This window comes from Fusarium proliferatum, assembly GCF_900067095.1.
Source record: "Fusarium proliferatum ET1 genome assembly, contig: FPRO_scaffold001, whole genome shotgun sequence".
NCBI classification, from domain to species: domain Eukaryota; kingdom Fungi; phylum Ascomycota; class Sordariomycetes; order Hypocreales; family Nectriaceae; genus Fusarium; species Fusarium proliferatum.
The window spans coordinates 683,971-706,399 of NW_022194790.1; the positions used below are offsets into that span (position 1 = coordinate 683,971).

Consider the following 22,429-nt stretch of genomic DNA (forward strand, 5'->3'; position numbering starts at 1 on the left):
TGTCATAAGCACTTCATCGACCCCGTTTTCTAGTGTCAAAGTCAGACTAGGCGTGTCAGTTGGACCCTGCCATTGGCGTGCGCCCAAACAATCCCAAGGGTTTCGATTTTAGATTGAGGGCTAATTCATCTGCCGAGTCAGGCATTTAGGAATCAGCTTTCTAAAGTGGTGCATGGTACCTTTTGAGCCTATAGATGGATGATCCTTGAGATCTGGCGTTTACATCCATCCAACCCTTCTAAAGACAAATGTCGCGCCACTGGCCAATGCCGTGGCACCGGTAAATACAATCAGCGTCCCATAGCCCGTCCCGTATCCACCTGCTGCTTGGCCCTGCCACGGCATTCCCTTTATTAACGCTCCACTTAGCGGGCCAGACGCTATGTTCCCTATTCCTCGTCCTGCTGAGAGGACGCCTAGTACCATGGCAGGATCAAATGATGTTCCGCTGGTGCGGGTGTTGGAGGGCGTTGATGATACCATTTGCATGATTCCGGTCCAGGCTGAAGTGTATGACCCTGCAAAGACGCCGTAGAAGATGCAGAAGACATACAAGATGGGCAGGCTTGTTGAGAAGCCCCAAAGAAGAAATGTGCTCAGTGTTGTACCGGCTGCGGAAATCATGAAGCAGTCTGTAACGTGCAATCGATCAGTGAGAGCGCCCATGGCGACGCAGCCAAATACTGAAGCGACATTGACGAGAAGAACTGTAAGAGCAGATGCAAAAGATCCAGCACCAAGAGCAGTTCTTGCATATGACGGAAGATAAATCCCGGGCAAGAAGAAGCCCAGCGCTTGAGCAATGTTAGCCAGTTGATGAAGCAAAAAGTTTCGCCTCAACGCAAAGCCTAACTTGAGAGGATTGATATGTCTTGTCGCAGAGTACGGCAACCGCGGCTTGATGAAATACGCCAACGGCAACGTCAACAAGAACAGAGAAACCGCCCAAATTCTCAACGTAGTACGAAACCCGTATTCGTGAAGAAACTTCTCAAAAAGAAGCGGCAACGCAAAGCCCGCGAGACCTGTCCCAGACCACATTATCCCAAACGCAAAGCCCTTACGCTTGGCGAACCATTCGTCCATGTAAAGAATACAAGGACAGTACGAGATGGAACCACCGATGGCGTAGAGGACGCCTTGGGTGAGGATGAGATGAGTTGTGTTTTGGGAGAATGAGCTTAGGGCGAGGGCGATGCACATTATGAAGAGGCCGATCATGGGAGACCAGCGACTTTGTCTTGGGTAGAGACGTTGAAGGCTCATTGTGAAGGGGAGGCCGAGATACATGATACCCTGTGGATGTGAGCAGATGGTTATAGAGAGGAGGTGATAGTGCATACCATTGCACAAGTACCGATAATGGCGATGGCCGAGGATCCTTCAAAGGGGGCATTGGTACTGTAGTAGTCTTGGAATACACCAAACGCAAAAGGGAAGCCTATACAGTCAGTCAGTTGATGCATGTCGATAAGTGGCAGCTCAACTCACCCCACGTAAGAGCCTCAACCATAAAAGAAGCCGCCAAGAACAACCAAGCATCCTTCCCGCCATCTACCGGCGGGAGAGAAGAAACTTCATTTTCGTGAGTGCTCGTGAGGTCAAGACCTGAAGAAGCAAAGTCCTCTTCACGACCGGGGTCCTGACGCAGCTCAATTGAGGTTTGGCTCATGATTCTTGGATTAGAATTCCAAATGTTTGGGGGTTTCTTGGCTTTGATATTCGGGGATTAAATTTTCTTATAGAGATGAGGATTAAAGTTGGCCGATGATCGGCGCGCCCTTGATCTGACATTGACATTTCGGGTGGCTTTCGGAGTGGAGCTGGGACGTGGACTACAATTTGGAGAGCTTGCTGTGACATTTTATAAGATTTTATCTTGTGATGTAGTTGAGGATATGGTGTGTTGAGTTCTTATTCAATTCTTTGTTTCTCTGACTGACTCATGAAGAGTGCTTTTTTGTAATGGAACCAAAACTTGTTGTATAGAGAGACCCTTGATGGTGCAGCAGGAATCCATTGTTGATAGAAACCTCTAGTAAGATTTTAGGATACTTAGATATTGCAATGTCCAACCATCTATACTGATAATATCGGTATTGTCTCTTACTGAAATGCTGAGTTGCGTCATCTGGGATTCAGGTGAATGGGCGGCGTTGTGAGGGTAGCATGAAGAGTTGAGACTCTTATTCGGGTAGGCTATGGAGGATACTCCTATAAGACGAGAGTATCCCAGAGTGAGTCAGGATCATTCACGATAAACTTGGTAGACTCTTTAAAGTCTCAAGCCAGTTGATGATCGGAAGTCGGTCATCCCAATCCCCACCGTAAACTCCTCCACCAAACCCGAGATCCGAAAACCGGAGTCTCAATTTTATTCGCCCTCCACCCATTCCAAAGCCGACACCCCATCCATCCCCGCCATATCCAGAACCATGCGGTCCAGTTTATCCTGCGAGCATTGCCGGTAAGATCCCCATAGTCTCTTGGCCTTTGACCATAGAACTGTATGGCTAAGTAGGTGTTATGAAGAAAAGCAAAGGTCAAATGCGTTCACACGGGGAGTGCACCTTGTCAACGCTGCCAACGCCTCGGAACGTCGGGCTGCGAAATCACAAGACCCGTTGTGAGATCTGCAAAGAAAGCTATGAGGAGAGGGCAGAATGAGGCGAGTTTGACGACGAGGGATGATATATCGGTGATATCGAGCACGCCGGGATTCCAGCCTATACCGAGTCCTGTCTCGTCAAGACAGACGACTTCATATCATACGTCTGATACTGTAGATGAGCATCTCTCCCGCTTGCCAATTGGGATTATTCTAAAGGCTCTGAATATCTTCACTGCCAAATTTCCTGAGCTGAGGATACTGCAGGCATCTGCTTTTATCAAGGAGTATCAAACTGCTCGGTCCAAGGAGAGCAAGGCCTTGCTAGCTACAATACTTGCTATTACAAGAAAGCAATGCTCCATTGTCACGGGAGACTGGCTGAGGAGCTTAAAGAGTAGCGAGTGCTATGCTTCGTATGCTTGGAGTACTTTGTCTGATGCTATTCTTCAACCGCCAAAGGTCCAAGTCGTTCAGGCCTTGCTTATCTTGACACTGTATGAATGGGGAGTGAGAGAGTATCACAAAGCTTGGATGCACTGCGGTAAGTTCTTTCTACACTCAAACGAACTTTGCTGATGTCATGAAGGAATTGCAATACGCATCATGCAGTCACTTCATAGCTCCCGAGTCAGCCCTCACCCCCTCGACATGTCTCAAAACAACGACACAGACGTCATGGCCATAGCTGTAGAAGCAAGAACATACTGGGCGTGCTTCATCATGGACTGTACCATCAACTCAGGAACGTATAACCCGCGTATGCTTCCAATGTCCGAGATGCACAAGCTCAAAGTCCCTCGTCCACTGAACTACACCGACTTTGCATTCGGCTTTGACGGAGCTTCATTAGACCATATCTGCACTGGTGATTTATCTGGACTAGCACAAAGCTTTGAGACGATTGCAACTGGTTTTGACATTTACGCTCAAGCTATGTCATTTGTCTTTAACAATGGGCGTTGTGCACCGGGCATGTGTGCACCTGAGAATTGTCCATGGGTTCCTGGCTCTGCTTGGTCTCAATGCCGAGATAGACTTGAGGAATGGAGGAAGAGTCAACATGAGAGACTTTGCTATCCACAGCATAGCGTCGTGGTGCATATGACGTTGGGACATGGGGAGTCGTTTATTTACTTGAACATGCTGTACTACTTGAGGTGAGAAGCCGAAATTCCGGATCAATGGTAACGATAGAATTCTGACAGTTATTTAGCACGATTATGCTTCATAGAGAGTACTTCCCCTTCCTACCAACAGCTGACTTGACCCCAAGAGGGCCAGTAGACCCTCCCCTTCTGGAAGCCGAAGCACCACCGGGATGGTGGGACGAAAGCGCCAGGGAACTCTTCAACGCTGCTGAACAGATCGCGTCTCTTCTCCAAGAGGCATCCGAGTGCGGAATTCCGCTAATGACGCCTTTCTCCGGGTTTTGCGCTTTCACCGCCTGTTTTCTCAATCTCTACGTATTTCGATTTCCCAGGATGAATCTCAATCGAAGCTCAAAAGCTGAACAGCTTATGAACTGGGGACTAGAGTATTTGGAAGAATTCCAGAACGCTTGGGAACTGGCAGGAGGCTGGGTAAGGCCTATCCCTCCTATCTACGAGTCTAACGCTAATGGAACAGATCAAAACGATTCAGAACTCATCACTCTTGTACAAGAGAGCAACCGAAGACGCAGGGCGTTACCGTGGAAGATCAAGAGCTGACTTTGAAACTCTTCATCAATCGATTCATGAATACCGAATTGTCGATAGGTCGGATCAGCATCTGCAGCAGATCAGCCATGCAGATCGAAACTCGGCAAGGCGTGAAGAAGAGACTGTGGCAAGCCAAGTTCAGGTGGCTAGTAATATGGGCGCGGCTGTTAATGCTTCGGTGCCGGATCCGTTTCCAAATTGGTGGTCTATGTTGCAGGAGGTGGAGTTTACGGACGTTGGCAATTTGTGGAACGGTATGCGTGAGCTATAATCTGGGGAATGAGTATGGCATTATAGTTAGAAGGGCAGCAATGGGTTCATTCGGAATGGAGGCCGGTTTGAATGGGGGTCTACTATCTTCCTCCCTGTAGAGGTCGAGGACAGGGTCTGTAAGTATTCCGCATGAAGTTATGGCGTTTTGGGGAAAATACACGAGACTGGCCTGTACCGAATGTCACGGATCTATCACCAAATCCAGTCTCATGTTATTGTTCTCTCCCACATTGAAGACAGTGGTAGAGACAACAACAGCCAGGATACTAGCAGATATCAGCACTTGTTGCATGATTCGACAGGAAGAAACAAAAGTCAGAACCCTTCACACAGATCCACAGAACATCTAGCCGTTAGCCTGTCCAACTATGCCCTTGCTTCCAAGATGAATATCCGTTGGAACTAAATTTAGATTCGGAAACTCTATCTTAAGAAGCCTGTTGTATGATTCAGTTGAGCGAATCGGTAGTTTTGCGGTAGCTCAAGAGCAACAAGGTTTCGTAGCAAGGTACCCGAAAAGCAAGCGGAGCCGGAACTCTGCAGTCGGTAGAGGGTTACATCTCAGTCACAGATTGGGAAGTTCTGAATCGAAGGGGCCATATCGTACGAGGACGCCGAGTCATGGCAGTATAAGAAGCCTTTTATAGCATCACGGGCCAGCAGAACATTTGAGCCTGTGACATAACGAGTTGGAAATGAGACATACCGAAATGGCATTGAAGTCAGAAGCTGGTCAAAAGTGCATAATATGGCCAAGACATGTCATATTGAGAAACACGCAACGATCACCCCGAACAGAAATATACCGAAGTGTTATAACCTGTTTCAATAGCTCAACGGAGATTTAACTCGTCCTGAGATTTAGTTCATGCGGACAATAAAACGTTACATGCAGATCCTGCTAACCTCCGGGCTATTGCCAAGGTTCAGAGGTATATCTCACCTATATCTGTATCACGATGCCCCCATACTACCCCAAACTAAGCTTGACCGTCGCTTAAAACATCGTGGAACGGTCTCCTTCCTGTTGTGTTTTGCCGTTAGACATGGGATCCTTCAACGGCCACCAGTTTAGTTGCACTGGACTCGGAGACTAGCTTTAGCTTGATCCAAGTAACCACTGTATTATTCACTGTGCTGGATTGATATGAGTTATAGCATTGACAAAAAGAGTGTACCTCGGTTATCCAATCTGTAGATTGATCTTCAAGACTCCTCAAGCAGTACGACCCTCGGAAATTCGGAACTTTCCTACTCTCCTTATTTTCCTGTGGTGATATGGCAGGGGGTTTATGATATAACTGACGAAACATCCCGCTGAAGATACGCTAAAACCTTGATCCCTGTGTATTAGCTCCATCCACCGGATGTCGATCATCCGGGTCTCCGCGGTCTTACGAGTGCTCATCAAATCCACTTACAGTGGATTATTTCCCAAACAAATTGCGACGCAATGTGTTCAGCACAGGTCGGTCAGTGTTCGAGAAGGTCTTTTTGCATTAGCATTAATTGTTTGTTATAGTATAGGTATAGAAAAGAACAAGTCCTTGCGGGCCAAAGTTACTCCCGTCTCTAATTCCAGCGCTAGATCCCTTTTCCCTGTTCCCAAACGTAGCCTATCGTTGCATTGATGCCCAAGCCAAGTGAAGCCGAGCCAAGCATACCCTTATGGACTCCTTGACACACTCGTCTTGTACCCCCAGTCGTTCCCCTCGGGCCCCCTCCTCCTCCCACGATCATCCTCCGTGGTGACCTCAGACTGCACGCTGATCTCCTGCGCAACCACGATACCACCCCCAGCCCCAGCAGGTTTCCCAGCGTCAGGGAGGATGTGCTCGTCGCTGGCCCAGGCCGTGGTCTGGGGAACCGTCGCTAGCGGGTGCGAGCTACCAGGCCCGCGGCGGCGACTAGTGTTGAACCGGCTCCCGCCCATTTCGCTGCTGCGGAGCTGGTGGCTCTGCGATGCGGATTTTGTGCCGCGGCTGAAGAGCACGCTGAGACCGATCATGCTGGCGCCTTTGCGGATGAGGGGCTGGATTATGGGCAGGTTTGTGACGATTATTGCGACAAAGGTTTCGCGACATGCCCATTGACTTCCTGCGACTGCGCCATTTGGACCAGCCTGGTATTTGTTAGTAAATGGCCCTTTGTAGATGTAATTCGACTTACTGTGAGAATTGTCACGGCGCGAATTGTACCCGCCATCATGATGAAGAGGGCACCGCTGAAGAGCAGCATGAGCGTGAGTCTGCGCCGCAAACTAATGTTGACGCCCCAGAGAAGCTGCAGAGGTCAGATCTGATCATCATGGAACTGAGGGCATGACTTACAGGCAGCGGAATGGAAAGAAGGTAGATGTCCGTCAAGATGTTGGGAATAACAACGACCAACACATAAGCTGGCGACTTGGTCGGTTGACAGAGTAGCCCAGGGTCTGGCGAAACTTGCCAAAAGTGATGAAAAGGCTGACAAGACAGCAAAATCGTAAGCGCAACAACAGCGTATGAGATACCGAGAATAATGTATGCGATCGTCACTCGAGTCTTGAGATGCGTCAATCCAGAACTGCAAATGTCAGCCAACATCCTCACCACCACAGACAACAACATACGTAAGACGTCCATAGAACGCAGTGACGCAAAACTTGAGACACCAGAGAATACAAGCATAAAAGGACCAGCCTATGACCTGAATCTTGGATCCCCAAACCCGATTATAATGTTCTTGCCCGTTCATATCGATGTCGGCGCGTTCTTGATCCGTCATGTAACTATTCGTCAGGCCCTGGAACTTGGCACCGACGAGATACGCCGCAACTGTCTCTGCAGTGAAGATAAGCTACAAGACAGGTCAATAAACGGTCCCGTGCGTCTTGCATCTGCGGGTGATTGCGCCACTTACACCAGTGATGGGCATCAGGTAATCATCCAACTGCCATCCCCCAAACCCAATCTGTCGGATTCGCACGCCCATTCTCACTCCAATGGTGACGAGCCCCAATGAGAGGAGGATGAACTGTTCCTCGATACCCATGGTTACCGAGTCTCTGGAACCAAGATCTGTGAGCCGAAGGCAAAAGCAAAAAAAAGTTAGAGATGACAAGAACAAAACACAACACGGACGCAGGTGACAGGCCAAGTCTATTAAAGTGAAATCACGCCTCGCCACTACCGACGGGAGCAGTGCCGAAAAACCTGCATCTGACAAGTCTGCTATGACATTAAAGTTGCATTCCCTTCTACCGCATCCTTCTAAAACTCCTGCTAAGACTGTTAAGATCATTAATTCAGGCATAGCTCGCTGAACCGTGCGGCTCCGCAGCCCCTGCAGATCGCAAGTATAGCATGGCGTGCCAGGTTCGCTACACGGAGCAGGGTTCTCTTTACGGAGCAATCATCATATCCGGCATTGATCTGCCTGTACTAATCATGCAATGGCAAGGAGCTGGTGGAAGTGGTCCATTAACTGACAGCCGGAGACATTATGTGAACGGGGATCGACCGCGGCGCGAGTAATTAATTGTTCAGGTGGTTAATCTTTTCGACCTGACTTGTGCGTCTGTAGATCATTCAAGGTCTGCTATTCCCGTGGCTAGTCTTATGTGAGACCCTGTTCGAAAGTGGAACTATTTTGCAAGACATGACAAGGACACGTACTGTCAGACATGGACTTGACAAATATTTACAGTGGCTTGTAGGGCGCACTTTGCATATTTGATATACTTCTCACCCATAAGCGGCGAGGTGAGCAAAGCCTGTCAGAAGTTGAAGCCACGCCGCGAAACTTAACCCCAGCTTACAGGGTCTAGAATCTTGGCGTGTAACGACGTGTTGGTTCGAGTACAGTGTTTTATCTTGTTCGATACCGGTTTCGTTTCATTGTGTCATCGGGGACCTTGTACAGTATGGGACACCGTTGCACTAGAAGCCCTAGCCTAGTCTATGGAGCTAGGTTGGACTAAAACCAACGGGTGAAGAGAGGCGCTGTAGATCATATATATTCCCAGAAAGACCCCTTTCCCCTCATTCCTTTTTATTGCTTCTTATTCCAAAATCACCTCATCTTAACAATTGACACTATTACCACTGAGTCAGAGACTATAACTCGATTCTCTAGTATACCTATTATCCAATTGGTCAACATGGCTTCACCATTCGACTTTATCGTCGTAGGAGGTATGTCCGAGCGACCTGAGTCAATCCGCCCCCTCCTTCACCTCTAGCCCAATGCCTGAGCACACATGGATCAACACCACTAAACAAGTCACCGTTCTAACCAAACTCTCGTCCCGCAGGCGGCCCAGCCGGCAGCGCCCTAGCCGCCAACCTTTCCGGCACCGCCAAGAAACCCTCCGTTCTTCTCCTTGAAGCCGGCGGCACAAACCAAGACCGCAACCTGCGCGTCGACGGGCAGCGCTGGACCACTTTTCTTAACCAGGACATGAACTGGGGCTACAAGACAGCCCCCCAAGAGTTCGCCAACAACCGTGAGCTGGATTACTCTCGTGGTAAGGGACTCGGTGGTTCGAGCGCCATCAACTTTGGTGTTTATAGTATCGGTGCGAGAGATGATTATGAAGAGTGGGCGCGCATCGTAGATGATGATGCGTATCGCTGGGATAAGATCCATGGTCGGTACAAGAGTCTAGAGACATTTCATGGCGAGCTTCCTGAGGGTATTGATAATAAGTATGCTGCGCCCAAGGCGGAAGACCACGGTTCTGAGGGGAAGCTTCATGTTGGGTATGCTGGCGAGTGGGAGAAGGATCTCCCTCCTGTGCTGGATCTTTTTGAGAAAGCTGGGTTTCCGTTGAATCCTGATCACAATTCTGGAAATCCCTTGGGAATGTCGGTCTTGATCAACTCGAGTGCTAAGGGACGGAGATCAACTGCGAACGATCTCTTGGAGCCTAAGCCTGAGAATCTTACTGTTTTGACGGATTCGACAGTTCAGAAGGTTCTTTTGGAGGGCAACAAGGCTATTGGCGTTGAAGTCAATGGCAAGAAATGTGAGTACTCATCTCAAGCTGTGGATATCTTAGCATTATGAGTACACAGACTGACCATCACAGACCTCGCCTCCAAAGAAGTCATCCTCTCCGCCGGAGCCCTCAACACCCCCAAGATCCTTATGCACTCCGGCATCGGTCCCAAATCCCAACTCGAAAAATTCAACATCCCCGTTGTCAAAGACGTCCCCCGCGTAGGCCAAGGTCTGCGCGACCACATGTTCACTCCCCTAGTCTACACCCGCAAACCAGGCGACACAGCGCGCGACACATTCTACGGCGACAAGAAAGCCATGGACGACGCCCTCGAGCAATGGCGCCGCGACGGTACAGGCCCCTGGACCAAGTTTGCCTGCGAGTTGGGCATTGGCTGGTTCAAGCTTGACAAGCTCGTCAAGTCAGACGAGTTCAAGGCCCTGCCGGCGGAGGAGCAGGAGTTTCTTATGAAGGAGACTGTGCCGCATTATGAGATTCTCACGCACTTTCCTATTCACTGGTTCATCCCTCAGTTTCCTGACTCTGCGCTTAATTACTCTTGTATTCTGGTCTTTTACTACAATGCGCAGAGTCAGGGAGAAGTTACGCTTCAGTCATCTGATCCGAACGCTCCGCTCAAGTTTGACCCCAAGTTCTTGGCTTCACCGTTTGATCGTCGTGTAGCTATTGAGTCACTTCGCGATGCTTTTAGGCTCGTCAAGCATGATGGCTATGCTAAAGATAATGTTGCTATGCTGGCAGGACCGCAGGGGGATTCGGATGATGAGCTTTTGGAGCACTGGAAGAATACTATTTCCTCGAGTTGGCATATGACCGGCACTACGAAGATGGGTAAGAAGGGAGATCCTGATGCTGTTGTTGATAGTGACTTTAAGGTCATTGGATTCGAGGGTCTTCGTATTGCGGATATGGGTGTCGTTCCTGTTCTGGCGAGCTGTCATATTCAGTCTGTTGCTTACGTGACTGGTATTACAGCTGCTGAGAAACTCATTGCTGAGTATAATCTCGCATAGAAGTAGAAAGATGATTGTTATAGCGCAGCAAGTTCTTAGATTTTGGTTATCAAAGATTGATCAAATATATTTATGCCAAAACATATGATATTATCTCTTATGTGTCTCGAACACTTTATACTCGTCCTTCCAAGTCGCATGTCCTAACAAACAAAGGCTTAACCTCGCAGCGCTTCTTATGAAGAGCCCTATCCGCTTCTTCGTCATCCCAATCCAGAAACTCTTCATCCTTCCACACACGGACATTAATCCTACGACCTCGAAAATCTCCTCTGGCATGATCCCTCCACTTGAAGTTGTTTGCCTGAAACCAGATCCTCTTTCTTTCTATCGCCCAGTAATACCATGCCTCGACCCAGTTGAACCCGCCGTCCGCAACCTGGTCGTCTACGAACTCAAACAGATTCATCTCGATCTTCAGCAACGGCTCCGGCCAAGTAGCCCTGAGCTTCTCGAGATGTTCCTCCCAGATATGGCTCCAGGCAGTCCAGTTCCCGAACCAGAATACAAACTTGATGGTTCTAAGTGCCGGGAGACTTTGTTTCAAAGAGAGAATATCGCTGATGAGCTTCTGGGGGAGTGCCTTTCCACCTCGACTGTCAGGGTCCCAGAAGGTGTCATCCTCAACGGGATCTTCGTCCTCATCGTCTTCCAGGTCTGAATCTGGATAGTAGGAGATAGTCGTTTGGGACATTTCAATGATGAGGGTGTTGGAGCGTTGCTGCATCATCTTGGAACACGCAATTCTGGGAACTATACTCCATTGTCCAGTTGCATAAGTGCTAGGTTCTTGAAGTGGAATAACAATAGCGTGGTTCTGGTAAAGACGAGGCTGCAGATCGTCTGATATTATTTTATGGATGTAGAGTAAGGGGAGGATATTAGGGGAATATGCGGTTTGAGTTGTAAACGCGTTGCTGAACTTGACATCTTCGAGGGCGTAGTCATAGACCATGTCCCGGACCTCACGCGGTAAGTCCAAAAACGAAGTCTGAGCATCCATGGCCGCGAGGGGATACAGAATGCCTGGTTTGTAGGATGAGAAATAATGTTTGGGTGAAGAAGTCTTCTTATATCATGAGAGGTATCCACCATCATGGCTGGCATCCACCGCTAACGGGTTGGTTGCCTAGGAATGGAGACATTTGAGATTAATTATCCCACTTTGCACCGAATGAAGTCAGAGCGATAAGAGGCTATATTGATAAATAGTGGTACGGGCTAGATGAGGCATTGCCCGAAATCCACTGTTCAGAGTATGAGGCTATCCAGAAGAAACCTGGGCCAAAGTATCACCCGATAAAATCAGAGTTTCTCTAGAAAGACATGTCCTGACCCAGGTTTGAAATACTTATGAAGCTACTGGAGACATTTTGAAGCTTGGCTGTATCTAGAGACTCCATGGCCTTAGCCTCGATGCGTTGTTGGTAACATATTTTTCCATTTCCTAGTCTCAACAGCCTCCTTGGAAACCAACGATGGCTCTCAACCAGGGATAGGCCTTTTATATGTATCTACAAAAAGAGGTATGGTTACGAGAAAAATATTTAAAATATACCTCAAATACGGGCGACTTGAAACTATTACCAATATATTAATCGCCGGATATGCCGCCAACCTATACACTCTATCACCCCAGCTCTTCTCACCAATCTCGTGCTCTCAAAGAAACCACAAAAGGCTCACTCCTTTCTTTCAGGCCATCTCCAAAAGATATTAGACCCCTCAACATCAGCCAACGGATTCCCTTCACCGTCCTTCGCTGTTCCAAACTGCTCGTCAAACCCACATTTCCTGTAGAAATCATCTTTTCCCAGAGCGCTCACCACCGAAGCGCAAACTCCTTCAGCTTCAGCCTGGTCAAGACCCCACTGCACAAGCTGCCGGCCGATGTTCTTCCCTTGAAAGTCTGGATGGACAGCTAATGCTTCGAGATACCAAGACTCAGCACGCTTGCCGCTCCATATTGAGTCGAAGTGAGGATATGCTCTTTCGATGATGTCTTCTTCTTTGGGGTCGACTGCGCGACTTGGTATGGCCCAGGCGTGGATCTTCATGGCGACTGAGGATAGAGGTTTCAACAGGTTGCCTGAACTGTGTTAACAACTGTCATAGATTGGCGAGGCAGAGGAACTCACGGGGATCATAGAATTTTAGATCAAACCGTTTACCCCCTTCACCAAGCCTCGCCCACTGCGCAATACCGGCAACGACCTCTTTACCATTCTCATCCTTAGCTAGAGCCACGAGCAATTTCCAACGATAATCCCAGAAGTTGACCCGTGCACGTCGCAGCCAGTACAGATCTACATCATCAGGGTACTCGTTCCGATGCGGGTGGATCAGATCGCCAAAAAGGTTGTCGCCCCAAAAGGCCTTTGACATGACATTTGCGATCTCCGGAAGTTCCGAGTAATACGCATCGCGTAACACGACCTCGGACATTGCGAGTCAGTTGAGAAATGAACGTGTACGGAGTATGCTTGCAATGCAAGAGCCAGGAGTCTTGTATTTCTGGGACAGTCTTTTGAAACGGTCTAGAACTGCTGTTGGTTGGGGTTTTCGACATGATCCGATTAGCCCGCTTCAATCCTTGTCCCCAGATCCTTCGACATTTTTTTCATATCCTAGGACCTGGACGCTGGAAGGGTTCCGCGAACCTGGCGTGACACGACATGGATGAAGCCCTTGTACTTGCATGTGAAGCTCCACTCCCACTGCATGTCTCAGGGCATCACTGACTCAAAACCCCGAGAACTTTTGTCTGAATCAATAAGCACGTAATTAATGTTTTGAGCTGGTCTATCGTTTAGTAAATACACCTTGATGATCCTCGTACGTGACATTCCACGCAACCTCCTTATTAATAATCAACTCCTGACTCCCTGCTCTTGAACTTGATCCCTCTTCCGACACATCGCGACTATTACTCCTGCTCGATCTATGTGCCGCGGTAGTCTGGTTCGACACCTGATCAGGTCTCCAATTCGCACTATGAGCCGTAGCCGTCGCCGAAGCCGCATTCGTAGAGCGATTATTCCGTAGTGATTGCAGTGCATAAGCCTTGCTTGAACCCGACATCGTAAAGTCAAATGCGACTGGGAAGCCCATGCCGATGGAGAAGGACTTGAGGAAGTTCTTCAGATTGGGCATTGTCGCGGAGATGAGGGACCAGGCGATCATGACTTGTTGGCAGATGAGGGTGTTTGTGACGGCGAATTGAGGCTCGAGAGATGTTGGGTATGTCTGGGAGTAAGCGAGATGGACGGAGGAAATGGCGATGAGTGGGATTCGGAACGAGAATGCTGTTACGACTTGGCATTTTCGGGCGAAAGAGATGTTGACGGACCATGAGAGGTGAAGAACGAGGAGCCACGTTAGGATCTCGGTCAAGATGTCGATCGCTGTAATAACGCCCCAGCGTGCACTCTACCAAGAGCTATTAGACTCGACTTTGAGGAATACTATTCTGTAGGGTCATACCTGATCTGGACATTGCTTGACGTTATTCACAGTCAACAACGTCCCGGCGCGGCAGTTCACAAGCCATGCTAAACTTGAACCAACGCCCCATAGCCCAGTGAACATCATGAGCGCCACGCAGACCATCTTGTTCTTTCCGGGCTTGGAGCTGATGATGCGATGTATAAGGGCGAGGACGGAACACTTGGCGAGACCGAGGGCTAGAAGGCAGAGAATGACGGATGCAATTGTGCACTACCAGCAGATCTGTTAGCCCTAGAGAGCAGCAGCAGAGGTTGAGACTCACTTTTGAAGAGATCGCCCATTGTTCCGTCGTCGTAATCGAGTTGAACTTGCCCAGCCCATTACTCAACCCAACAAAGACAGCAATCGCCTGCGCCAAATGCAAAACCTACAAAGTCAGCATCCTGTAAAACGCTCTGGGTCTGGTATGTTTCTCACCGTTGCAGCAGCAAACAAAACGTCGTCAAACCCAAACATTTTGTACTTGATATAAGCCCTTGCCAGCGCAATAAGCGAGGTGTAGATCAGCGACAAGATCGTCACGATCCATAGCTTTCCCGCATGATCGTTGAATGTAACGGGAGAAAACCGGTATAGATCATCGTTCGGATCCATGTTGCGACAGTAGAGAAAGAAGAAAAAGGGAAGAATTCATTACATCACGGCAGGTTCTGCAGAATTATTAAGGCTGCATGACCTGAATCCTTTTCGGCCTCCCGGACTCTTTTTGGTATTTCATGTTGGGATGCATGGCTCGAACCAACGGCACAGCAAGTCACCTCGCTAACGATGCTCGTAGAGAATTTCCGCTGAAGATATTTCTTACGTACTCATTGGTGACGGCTTCACATGGGGGGGCCCTGGTTGGTACATTGGATCATGCAAGCCACAGCATGGGTGAACCAACAGAGGAAGCAATTCGTACGATGTGCTCATTGGCTTAACCGAGGAGACGGGATATTACTCACGCAAAGTCTGTGACTGCCACGAGGAGATCGGCAGTTGACGTCTGTTGGTTTGTGTGTAAGACGTGGCTGATCCTTAACAGAACGACACCCCCTCGAAACTGGAGCGTTTTACAACAAGGTGTGTTCTGTTCTTGTGGTGAAGAAAAAACACTTCATTTTGGCTGAAATCAATGCCTGTAACCGCCAAGACTGTTGGTCCTTTGTGCCGCATGAGCTCCACCATGTTCCTGGCTCTCCTCTCGTCGAACGACTCCATTTGTATCCGACGTTCGCCTAAACACAAACCAAAAAGCAAAACTCGAATGACACTAAGAACTTGCGAGTCTCGTAACTGCAATGGCTATGACAATGACACGACTTTGACAAACATGTCGTTTGCTTTGACTCAGCTAAACACAGCGGAAGATCTTCCGGACTTCGGCACGGGACGGGGGAGAGGATCACCAATTAGTCAGGGTCTAGCCAGGGTCTCAAGTTCAAACAGGGGGTTCGGCAGGGGTTGGAGGCAGAGGTAGAGGAACTGTTGGCGGGTGTACATCCTAAAGAGTGTTGCATGCCGCACTCGTGCATTTCTATTACCGAAGCATCTGCATGCTCGTCTTTTTCTTTTTTTGTTCCTCGATTTATTTTTATTTCCTTCTTTAAATCACCAGTTCCTCTTCCATTAAGTTGAGTCTTTGCTGGGAAAGAGTTACGCCAAAAATGTCTGCTGAAGGCGATAAACGATCAGTCGACGTTCAAGATGCCGGGTATGGTATCAATGAGTCCAGCGAGCATGTCGACGAGAAGAAGGGTAACGCGGCGGATCGCGCTGACATGTACCGCATGGGAAAGACCCAAGAAATGACGGTTCGTCGCGGCCCTCGTCCTCGTAATTGTATCAAACTAACAGACACGACAGAGAAACTTTCGTTTCTTGTCCATCTTTGGCTTCTCCATGATCCTCATGGCATCTTGGGAGTTCTCCCTCAGGTCCGTTGCGCCGACAACAAGATAGTTACTAAAGCTGATCTTTCCAGTGTCTCAACAATCGGTCTCGTGAACGGCGGAACGGCAGGTCTCATCTGGATGTTCTTCGTCTGCTGGATGGGCTTCCTCCTCGTCAACACCTCCATGGCCGAAATGGCTTCAATGTCTGTACCACTACCTTTAATCCACTACCAATTACTGACAGATCTATAGGGCTCCTACGACAGGAGGTCAATACCACTGGGTCTCCGAGTTCGCACCCCCGCAATACCAAAAGCTCATCAGCTACCTCATGGGTTGGATGTGTGTCCTTGGCTGGCAGACATCATGCGCTTCATCAGCCTTTATCGCTGGAACGCAGATCCAAGGCCTCGTGGTGCTGAACTACCCCGAATACGTTCCCAAGCCATGGCACGGAACACTACTTACCATCGCGGTAGCTGCGTTCTCAGTTGTGTTCAACACCCTCTTGGCGAGAAAACTGCCGTTGATTGAAGCGACAGTTCTTGTCATTCACATCTTTGCCTTCTTTGGAATATTGGTTACCCTTTGGGTTCTCTCACCGCGCGCTGATGCGACAGCTGTGTTTACCGAGTTCACCGATGGTGGAGGCTGGGGAAGTATTGGTGGCTCAACACTCGTCGGTATTCTAGCGGGTGTGTTGCCGTTGCTTGGTGCTGATGCTGCTGTGCACATGTCCGAGGAACTCCGCGATGCGAGCCGTACTCTACCAAAGGCTATGATATCAACCACAGTCTTCAACGGCGCATTTGGCTGGATCATGGTCATCACTTACTGCTTCTGCATCGGTAATCTTGAGGAGGTGATCGCTTCGCCAACAGGATATCCCTTTATGCAAGTCTTTTTGAACTCAACTCAGTCAACGAGTAGTGCTACAGCGATGGCGTCTTTCCTCGTTATCATGACTGGTTTCTCCAACCTTACCATGGTAGCCACATCGTCACGCCAACTCTTTGCTTTTGCACGAGATCACGCTGTTCCATTCAGCCCATGGTTTTCAAAGGTCCCTACAGGATGGGATGTACCCATCAACGCTATCCTGACGACCTTCTTGATCTCGAGTCTCCTGTCTCTTATCAACATTGGTTCAGCAGTAGCGCTCAACTCGATTACTTCGCTCGCAACAACATCTCTTCTATCGAGCTACATCGTTTCTATCGGCTGCATGATCTGGCGACGATCTACAAACAGTCCTCTTCTCAAGTCCAAGTTCAGTCTTGGTAGATGGGGCCTTGCTGTTAACATCGTCTCCGAAGCCTTCCTCATCATCATCTTCGTCCTGGCCTTCATGCCTGGAAACCCCAACCCCTCCCCGTCAGAGATGAACTGGAGCATCCTCATCTACGGGGCTGTCGCAGTATTCTCTGTGGGTTACTATTTGTTCCGCGGAACCCACCGTTATGAAGGCCCTGTGGCATATGTCAGAAAGCTGGAACAGTAGATGTACCATAGCAAAGCAAGGCTTTCCCTGGTTCAATTCAGGGGCTAGGCTCGTACCCGCACATTAATCTAATAAAACTGAATATTCGCTCTACGCATAGGCACCTGAGGTATTTTTATACAGAGCTAATCACGTCGAGCAAGAACTCGAGAGATGTCCAAAAGTCCAAACCTTAGGAGATAGTGCCCTAAACGTATCTAACTTACCTAAACCTTATCACAGCTTAGTATCGTGGCCCATCGGGTGATCACGCTGAAACAGAGCCTTAATCATGACAATGAAATCAAGTTTCCATCTATGCTCCATGAACGCCTTTACCTATAACCCTTTGATCATCCATCGTAACTATTCCTGGTAATTTACATAATAAGAATCGGCGTCTCGCTACTAACAATCTCCGTCCACCGCCTTGTTCCCTGCATACTCCAAATCGTCCCCAGCGCCTTGACCGCAACAGGAATACTTCCAAAATTCGTAACATTATACAAGTCCGCCAATCTCCCCGCAAAGAACTCCCTATGCTCCGGTAGAATACTCTCCGCAGCAGCGATGAAGTACGTCCAGACAAGGGCGTGCGCTCCTTTCGTGGTACTGTCGAGATTCAGGACTTTGAGGCGCAGTTGTTCAACTAGATGAATGGACTCGTCGTCGCTGAGGGAGGATTCAGCGCGGCGGCGGTAGATGCTGCAGGCGTCGAATATGGCGGAGCGGATGGTCTCCATGTTGGTGAAGTGCTCGGATTGCGGGGGGAGTTCGGGGTAGGCCATGAAGTCGAGGTAAGCTTCGGGGCCGGTCAGAACTTGGAGGCCTTTGGATTCGTTGGCTAGAGGGACGCCAAATAGTTGGAACCTAACATCAGTCAGTGAATACTTCGGACAAAAATCAGTAGGACAACGTACATCTTGATCTGCTGAAGAAAGAAGTCCTTCAGACTAGGTGGTAGCATTGATATCCAGTCTGGATATTGTGTGAGACAGTTGAGCATCTCCAGAAGATATGTGTAGTTGTCGGCGCCGGTGATTGTTTCACCAACCAAAAGTACCAAGATTGTTGCGAGGATATATGGGTTGAAGAGTTGCTCAGGGCTAAGTTGAAGTGAGTCCCGCCGTAGCTTCTGGACAATAGCTTGGTGACCAGCTTCAGCGATGCGTTGTAACCTGGGATCCCTTTGTCCTAGGTGAAACGCCGAGACGACTGATACAGCTTGTGCGAGATTCTCATCTTGGTGGGCGAGCGGTAGAATGACGTCTCTGTATCCGTTGCTGAAGGAAAACGAGTCTAGTACAACCATGTGCCCGGCAATGATCTCAGAGACTAGGTGCGTTAGAACGGTGACTCAAAAGAGGACATGGAACTTACAATGACTGAACAAGCTCCTTGTCTGGACGTTCGAAGCTTCATTCAGTGCTGGATGTATCGTAACACCATATCGATACGGCACAACGATACCACCAAATTCAGAAGCCGAGTCATCCGACGACGGCGACGTAGCATCGTCAGAAGACGCCGAGTCAGGAGGATTCGACGAAGTCGGGCTATCAGAAGCAGCCCTTCCTTTGGTCTTCTTTACCCTCTCCTTTCTCACCCTCTGCCCAGAGTCGACCCATCTGAAACTCTTCCCAGATTGAGTTTCTTCTGGCGTCGATGACGAGATGAAAGTCAAAGTCAAAGGCTTCCCAGCGCCAGGTGCGGAGTCAACAGCCATGTGGCTGCTGTACCTGCACCTCAGGCCCTGCCCAGAGCAGGAGATGCCTTTTTTCTGACACTTGAGACATTCGGGCTCTGTCTTGTCGCACCTAAGACGTCTCTTGCAGCACTCGTAACAGCCTAAAGTTCAACCTGTCAGCCCTACATCATTATGATCCGCAAAGGGTGGATTTCCGAGACGCACCGTTGTTCCTCTTAGCAAGCGACATCTGGAAGCCAAGAACCTAGTTGAGAAACAGGGACCCTCTCTCTCTCTCGGTGTCTTGCCTGTTTAGGGGAGGGCCGTATTCTCTTACTTATACTCAACGTTTTCTGCGAGGTACAAGGTTGATTATGATGGTTCACGAGAGCCCGGTATGTGAGATACGCGTCTGCGTGCTGGGGATTACGCACGGGACACGACAATGATGGATAGAGTTTCATGCTTGACGCTATTGATTGGCGAATTGTCGGAGCTTCTAGATCAGGGTCTAGACGGAACTAGCGGCCATTCCGGGCCACACCGAAAAGTGACGGACATTGGGGATATGAATCGGAGTATGGAGTAGGGTAGACTAGACTACGGGGTAGTGACAAATGTCACCGATAGAAGCCGTGGCGTGAAGTGATTGACAATTACTGTGCTAATATTGTTTTTTATTATCTATTTTGGGACATATTACCGACAGTTTGGTTACTGATCATGAACTAAGTGCAGCTCCAGAGGTTCTCCCACAAGATATCTATCGCGAAGGGAGGCTCATAAAACGAGCTTCGACAAACGCCACAGCGCCCTCCAAAGAACAAGACTAGAACCCAAATCGAAGAGCCTCCTTTTCTCACATGGGAAAGAAATTAGGCAAAGGGTAAAAAAGAAAGACTAGCAAAATTTCTCACTGTGAGACACGTCATGGCTGACAACTCTACCAGGAAATGGGAACTGGCTTGCAGCCACAATATCTCAGCCGCACCGTCAGACTAAACTCATCATGGGATTCACGAACCTTGATGTCCAATTGAAGGGATCGCCTTTGCCGAAAAGATCTCGACGGGAGGGGATCACGATCCCGGAAGCTCTCCCCCGGAGTGACATGCCGCGGATATCTTCAAGCGAAACGTGGGCCTGGGGAGCTAAAGCTGTCTGGGGAAAGGCCTGGCATGGGGGGAGGGATAAGGATTTTCGCATAATTAAATGCCACAAGTCCCGTCGGTTAAATTTCTCGGTATCTAATAAAGTGATAGTCTGCGTTTAGTGACTTGTCAAAGCGAAATGTCTCGGTGCTATTGTAAACTCTGTTTTCAGTAGTAGTCAACTCACAGCGGCCGGTTCCGACGATCCCAATCGAGGCAGATTCGCCGTCCTCGAAGCTATCATCAACCCCGCGGGGTATTTTGTGCTAGTATTTATGCCAAGGCCCATGATTTACATAAACGTGATAAGAAGCCCACTACCCATTCGTAGAGCATCAAAACACCTATCTCCCTTATCTGCTTATCGGCCTTCGGCTCGGTTGATTAGTTACCGAGAAGGGCAGGCTATCACGAGAATTTTCACAGCAGATCCATAATTTATCATGCTATTCCCGGTTTTTATTCTGGAGCGGTATCGGGGACTCGTCACGTTAGATTTTCTGACCGTAACATGACTGTAGCAAGCTACTTAAAGATTGCGATACCGCAGTTCCTCACCGTGAATTCGATGTTTTGAAAATTGTTTGTCTTGATTGAGCGAAAATGGCTGAAAAAACACCCCAAACTGATGCTTCTAATACTGAAACCATGTTGTGAGTTCGCAATGCCTTTGCCCAGTGAAAAATTGCTAATGAGAGAAGCAAACCAATCAATACGCTACGTCGTGAACCGACGAGGTCAGAGATGCAAGATCTTGAAATCATCGCCTCAGCAGGTGCATCTTTCCGACCCGGCGACATCCCGCCTCCGCCAGACGGCGGCATCGAAGCATGGACACAAGTAGCGATGGGATGGATCGTCATCTTCGCAACATGGGGCTACGTCAACTCATTCGGAAGTTTTCAAGCACACTACACCTCCACACTCCCCCAATCGCCCTTCCAAATCTCATGGATCGGTTCGATCCAAGTATGGTTCACCTTCTTTGGGAGTGCTTTCTCCGGAAGGTTACTAGATGCTGGGTTTTGGATACCCACGTTTCTCGTTGGTGCAGGACTGCAGCTCATTGGGATTTTCATGATGAGCTTGTCGACTTCTTACTGGCATCTTATGATCACGCAGGGTGTCGTCACTGGTATCGGTGGGGGTATTATCTTTGCGCCGTCATTGGCGTTGGTGGCGACGTATTTTGAGAAAAGGAGAGGTATTGCTATTGGGCTGGTAACTACAGGTAATTCTCTGGGTGGCACTGTTTACCCTCTTGTTGTTCGGGCGCTTCTTCCCAGCATCGGTATGCCCTGGACTGCGAGGGTGTTGGGATTCATTAATTTGGCTGGATTTATACTCGTGGCTATTTTCATGAGGCCAAGACTTCCGCCGCGACAGACTGGACCTATCATCGATTGGAGTGCCTTCAAGGATACTCTCTACGTATCTTATGTGGGCGGTTTGTTCTTCTTTGTGTGGTCGGTGTATTACACCTTCTACTACGTGAGTTCCCCAATCAATCCCCTTATATAGTCTCACTGACAATCTTCAAGCTTGCTTCTTTTGGCCAGCAAGAAGTCGGAATGTCGTTCGCCGATTCATCCCTCATCACCACAATAATCAACGGTGTCGGTCTCCCAACCCGAGTCCTAATCCCCGTCCTCGCCGATAGAATCGGCCCCTTGAACACAATCGCCCCAGCAGCTCTCTGTGTCGCCGTAGTCGCATATACATGGGTTGCAGTCCACGACGTCGCAGGCGTTTACGTCTTCTCCATCTTCTACGGCATCGCATCTGGCGCTTTTCAAAGTCTCATGCCCACTGGAGTCGCCAGTATCACAAAGAGGCTTGATACCATCGGTACGAGAATGGGCATGTGTTTTAGTCTCGTCTCTTTTGCGGGTTTGTCTGGACCGCCTATTGGTGGTTTGCTACAGGATAAAAGTCTTACTGGGGCTCATATATGGGCTGCGCTTTCGAGTACACTCTGCGCGGTGCTATTGGTGCTCGCGAGAGTGTTGAAGGTTGGTTGGAAGGTAAACACTAGATGTTAGACTAAGTTCTGTGTGGCAGCTACAAGGCACGGGTATAGTGTTGGACAAAAACATATAGATACTCTCAATAATTTAGTAAGACT

The 22,429-nt window shown here is 48.9% G+C and overlaps 10 protein-coding genes across 10 annotated transcripts; 4 read left to right on the forward strand and 6 right to left on the reverse strand.

Moving 5' to 3' along the window:
* Positions 1–219: 219 nt before the first annotated feature.
* On the reverse strand, positions 220–1,672 carry FPRO_01887 (uncharacterized protein; the record flags this gene model as incomplete). The annotated part of the gene is made up of 3 exons (XM_031226484.1): positions 220–1,296; positions 1,344–1,441; positions 1,492–1,672. The coding sequence occupies 3 exons, from the start codon at positions 1,670–1,672 to the stop codon at positions 220–222; spliced, it is 1,356 nt and encodes a 451-aa protein (XP_031074586.1).
* Positions 1,673–2,435: 763 nt separating this feature from the next.
* FPRO_01886 (uncharacterized protein) lies at positions 2,436–4,582 on the forward strand (the record flags this gene model as incomplete). Its single annotated transcript, XM_031226495.1, has 5 exons — positions 2,436–2,467; positions 2,533–3,152; positions 3,198–3,768; positions 3,825–4,191; positions 4,238–4,582. The coding sequence occupies 5 exons, from the start codon at positions 2,436–2,438 to the stop codon at positions 4,580–4,582; spliced, it is 1,935 nt and encodes a 644-aa protein (XP_031074587.1).
* A 1,668-nt stretch (positions 4,583–6,250) lies between these two features.
* Positions 6,251–7,617, reverse strand: FPRO_01885 (uncharacterized protein; the record flags this gene model as incomplete). Its single annotated transcript, XM_031226506.1, has 5 exons — positions 6,251–6,706; positions 6,754–6,867; positions 6,915–7,149; positions 7,196–7,422; positions 7,486–7,617. The coding sequence occupies 5 exons, from the start codon at positions 7,615–7,617 to the stop codon at positions 6,251–6,253; spliced, it is 1,164 nt and encodes a 387-aa protein (XP_031074588.1).
* A 1,108-nt stretch (positions 7,618–8,725) lies between these two features.
* Positions 8,726–10,602, forward strand: FPRO_01884 (uncharacterized protein; the record flags this gene model as incomplete). Its single annotated transcript, XM_031226517.1, has 3 exons — positions 8,726–8,759; positions 8,879–9,592; positions 9,656–10,602. 3 exons carry the CDS (start codon positions 8,726–8,728, stop codon positions 10,600–10,602), a joined length of 1,695 nt encoding a protein of 564 aa, XP_031074589.1.
* Positions 10,603–10,717: 115 nt separating this feature from the next.
* FPRO_01883 (uncharacterized protein) lies at positions 10,718–11,605 on the reverse strand (the record flags this gene model as incomplete). Its single annotated transcript, XM_031226528.1, has 1 exon — positions 10,718–11,605. One exon carries the CDS (start codon positions 11,603–11,605, stop codon positions 10,718–10,720), a length of 888 nt encoding a protein of 295 aa, XP_031074590.1.
* Positions 11,606–12,284: 679 nt separating this feature from the next.
* FPRO_01882 (uncharacterized protein) lies at positions 12,285–13,047 on the reverse strand (the record flags this gene model as incomplete). The annotated part of the gene is made up of 2 exons (XM_031226539.1): positions 12,285–12,691; positions 12,741–13,047. 2 exons carry the CDS (start codon positions 13,045–13,047, stop codon positions 12,285–12,287), a joined length of 714 nt encoding a protein of 237 aa, XP_031074591.1.
* Positions 13,048–13,404: 357 nt separating this feature from the next.
* Positions 13,405–14,703, reverse strand: FPRO_01881 (uncharacterized protein; the record flags this gene model as incomplete). Its single annotated transcript, XM_031226550.1, has 4 exons — positions 13,405–14,031; positions 14,086–14,319; positions 14,372–14,476; positions 14,527–14,703. The coding sequence occupies 4 exons, from the start codon at positions 14,701–14,703 to the stop codon at positions 13,405–13,407; spliced, it is 1,143 nt and encodes a 380-aa protein (XP_031074592.1).
* A 1,055-nt stretch (positions 14,704–15,758) lies between these two features.
* FPRO_01880 (uncharacterized protein) lies at positions 15,759–17,487 on the forward strand (the record flags this gene model as incomplete). Its single annotated transcript, XM_031226561.1, has 4 exons — positions 15,759–15,905; positions 15,958–16,028; positions 16,076–16,189; positions 16,239–17,487. The coding sequence occupies 4 exons, from the start codon at positions 15,759–15,761 to the stop codon at positions 17,485–17,487; spliced, it is 1,581 nt and encodes a 526-aa protein (XP_031074593.1).
* Positions 17,488–17,846: 359 nt separating this feature from the next.
* Positions 17,847–19,403, reverse strand: FPRO_01879 (uncharacterized protein; the record flags this gene model as incomplete). Its single annotated transcript, XM_031226572.1, has 4 exons — positions 17,847–18,336; positions 18,387–18,801; positions 18,847–19,314; positions 19,379–19,403. 4 exons carry the CDS (start codon positions 19,401–19,403, stop codon positions 17,847–17,849), a joined length of 1,398 nt encoding a protein of 465 aa, XP_031074594.1.
* A 1,504-nt stretch (positions 19,404–20,907) lies between these two features.
* On the forward strand, positions 20,908–22,346 carry FPRO_01878 (uncharacterized protein; the record flags this gene model as incomplete). The annotated part of the gene is made up of 3 exons (XM_031226583.1): positions 20,908–20,957; positions 21,006–21,795; positions 21,846–22,346. The coding sequence occupies 3 exons, from the start codon at positions 20,908–20,910 to the stop codon at positions 22,344–22,346; spliced, it is 1,341 nt and encodes a 446-aa protein (XP_031074595.1).
* Between the last annotated feature and the right edge of the window lie 83 nt (positions 22,347–22,429).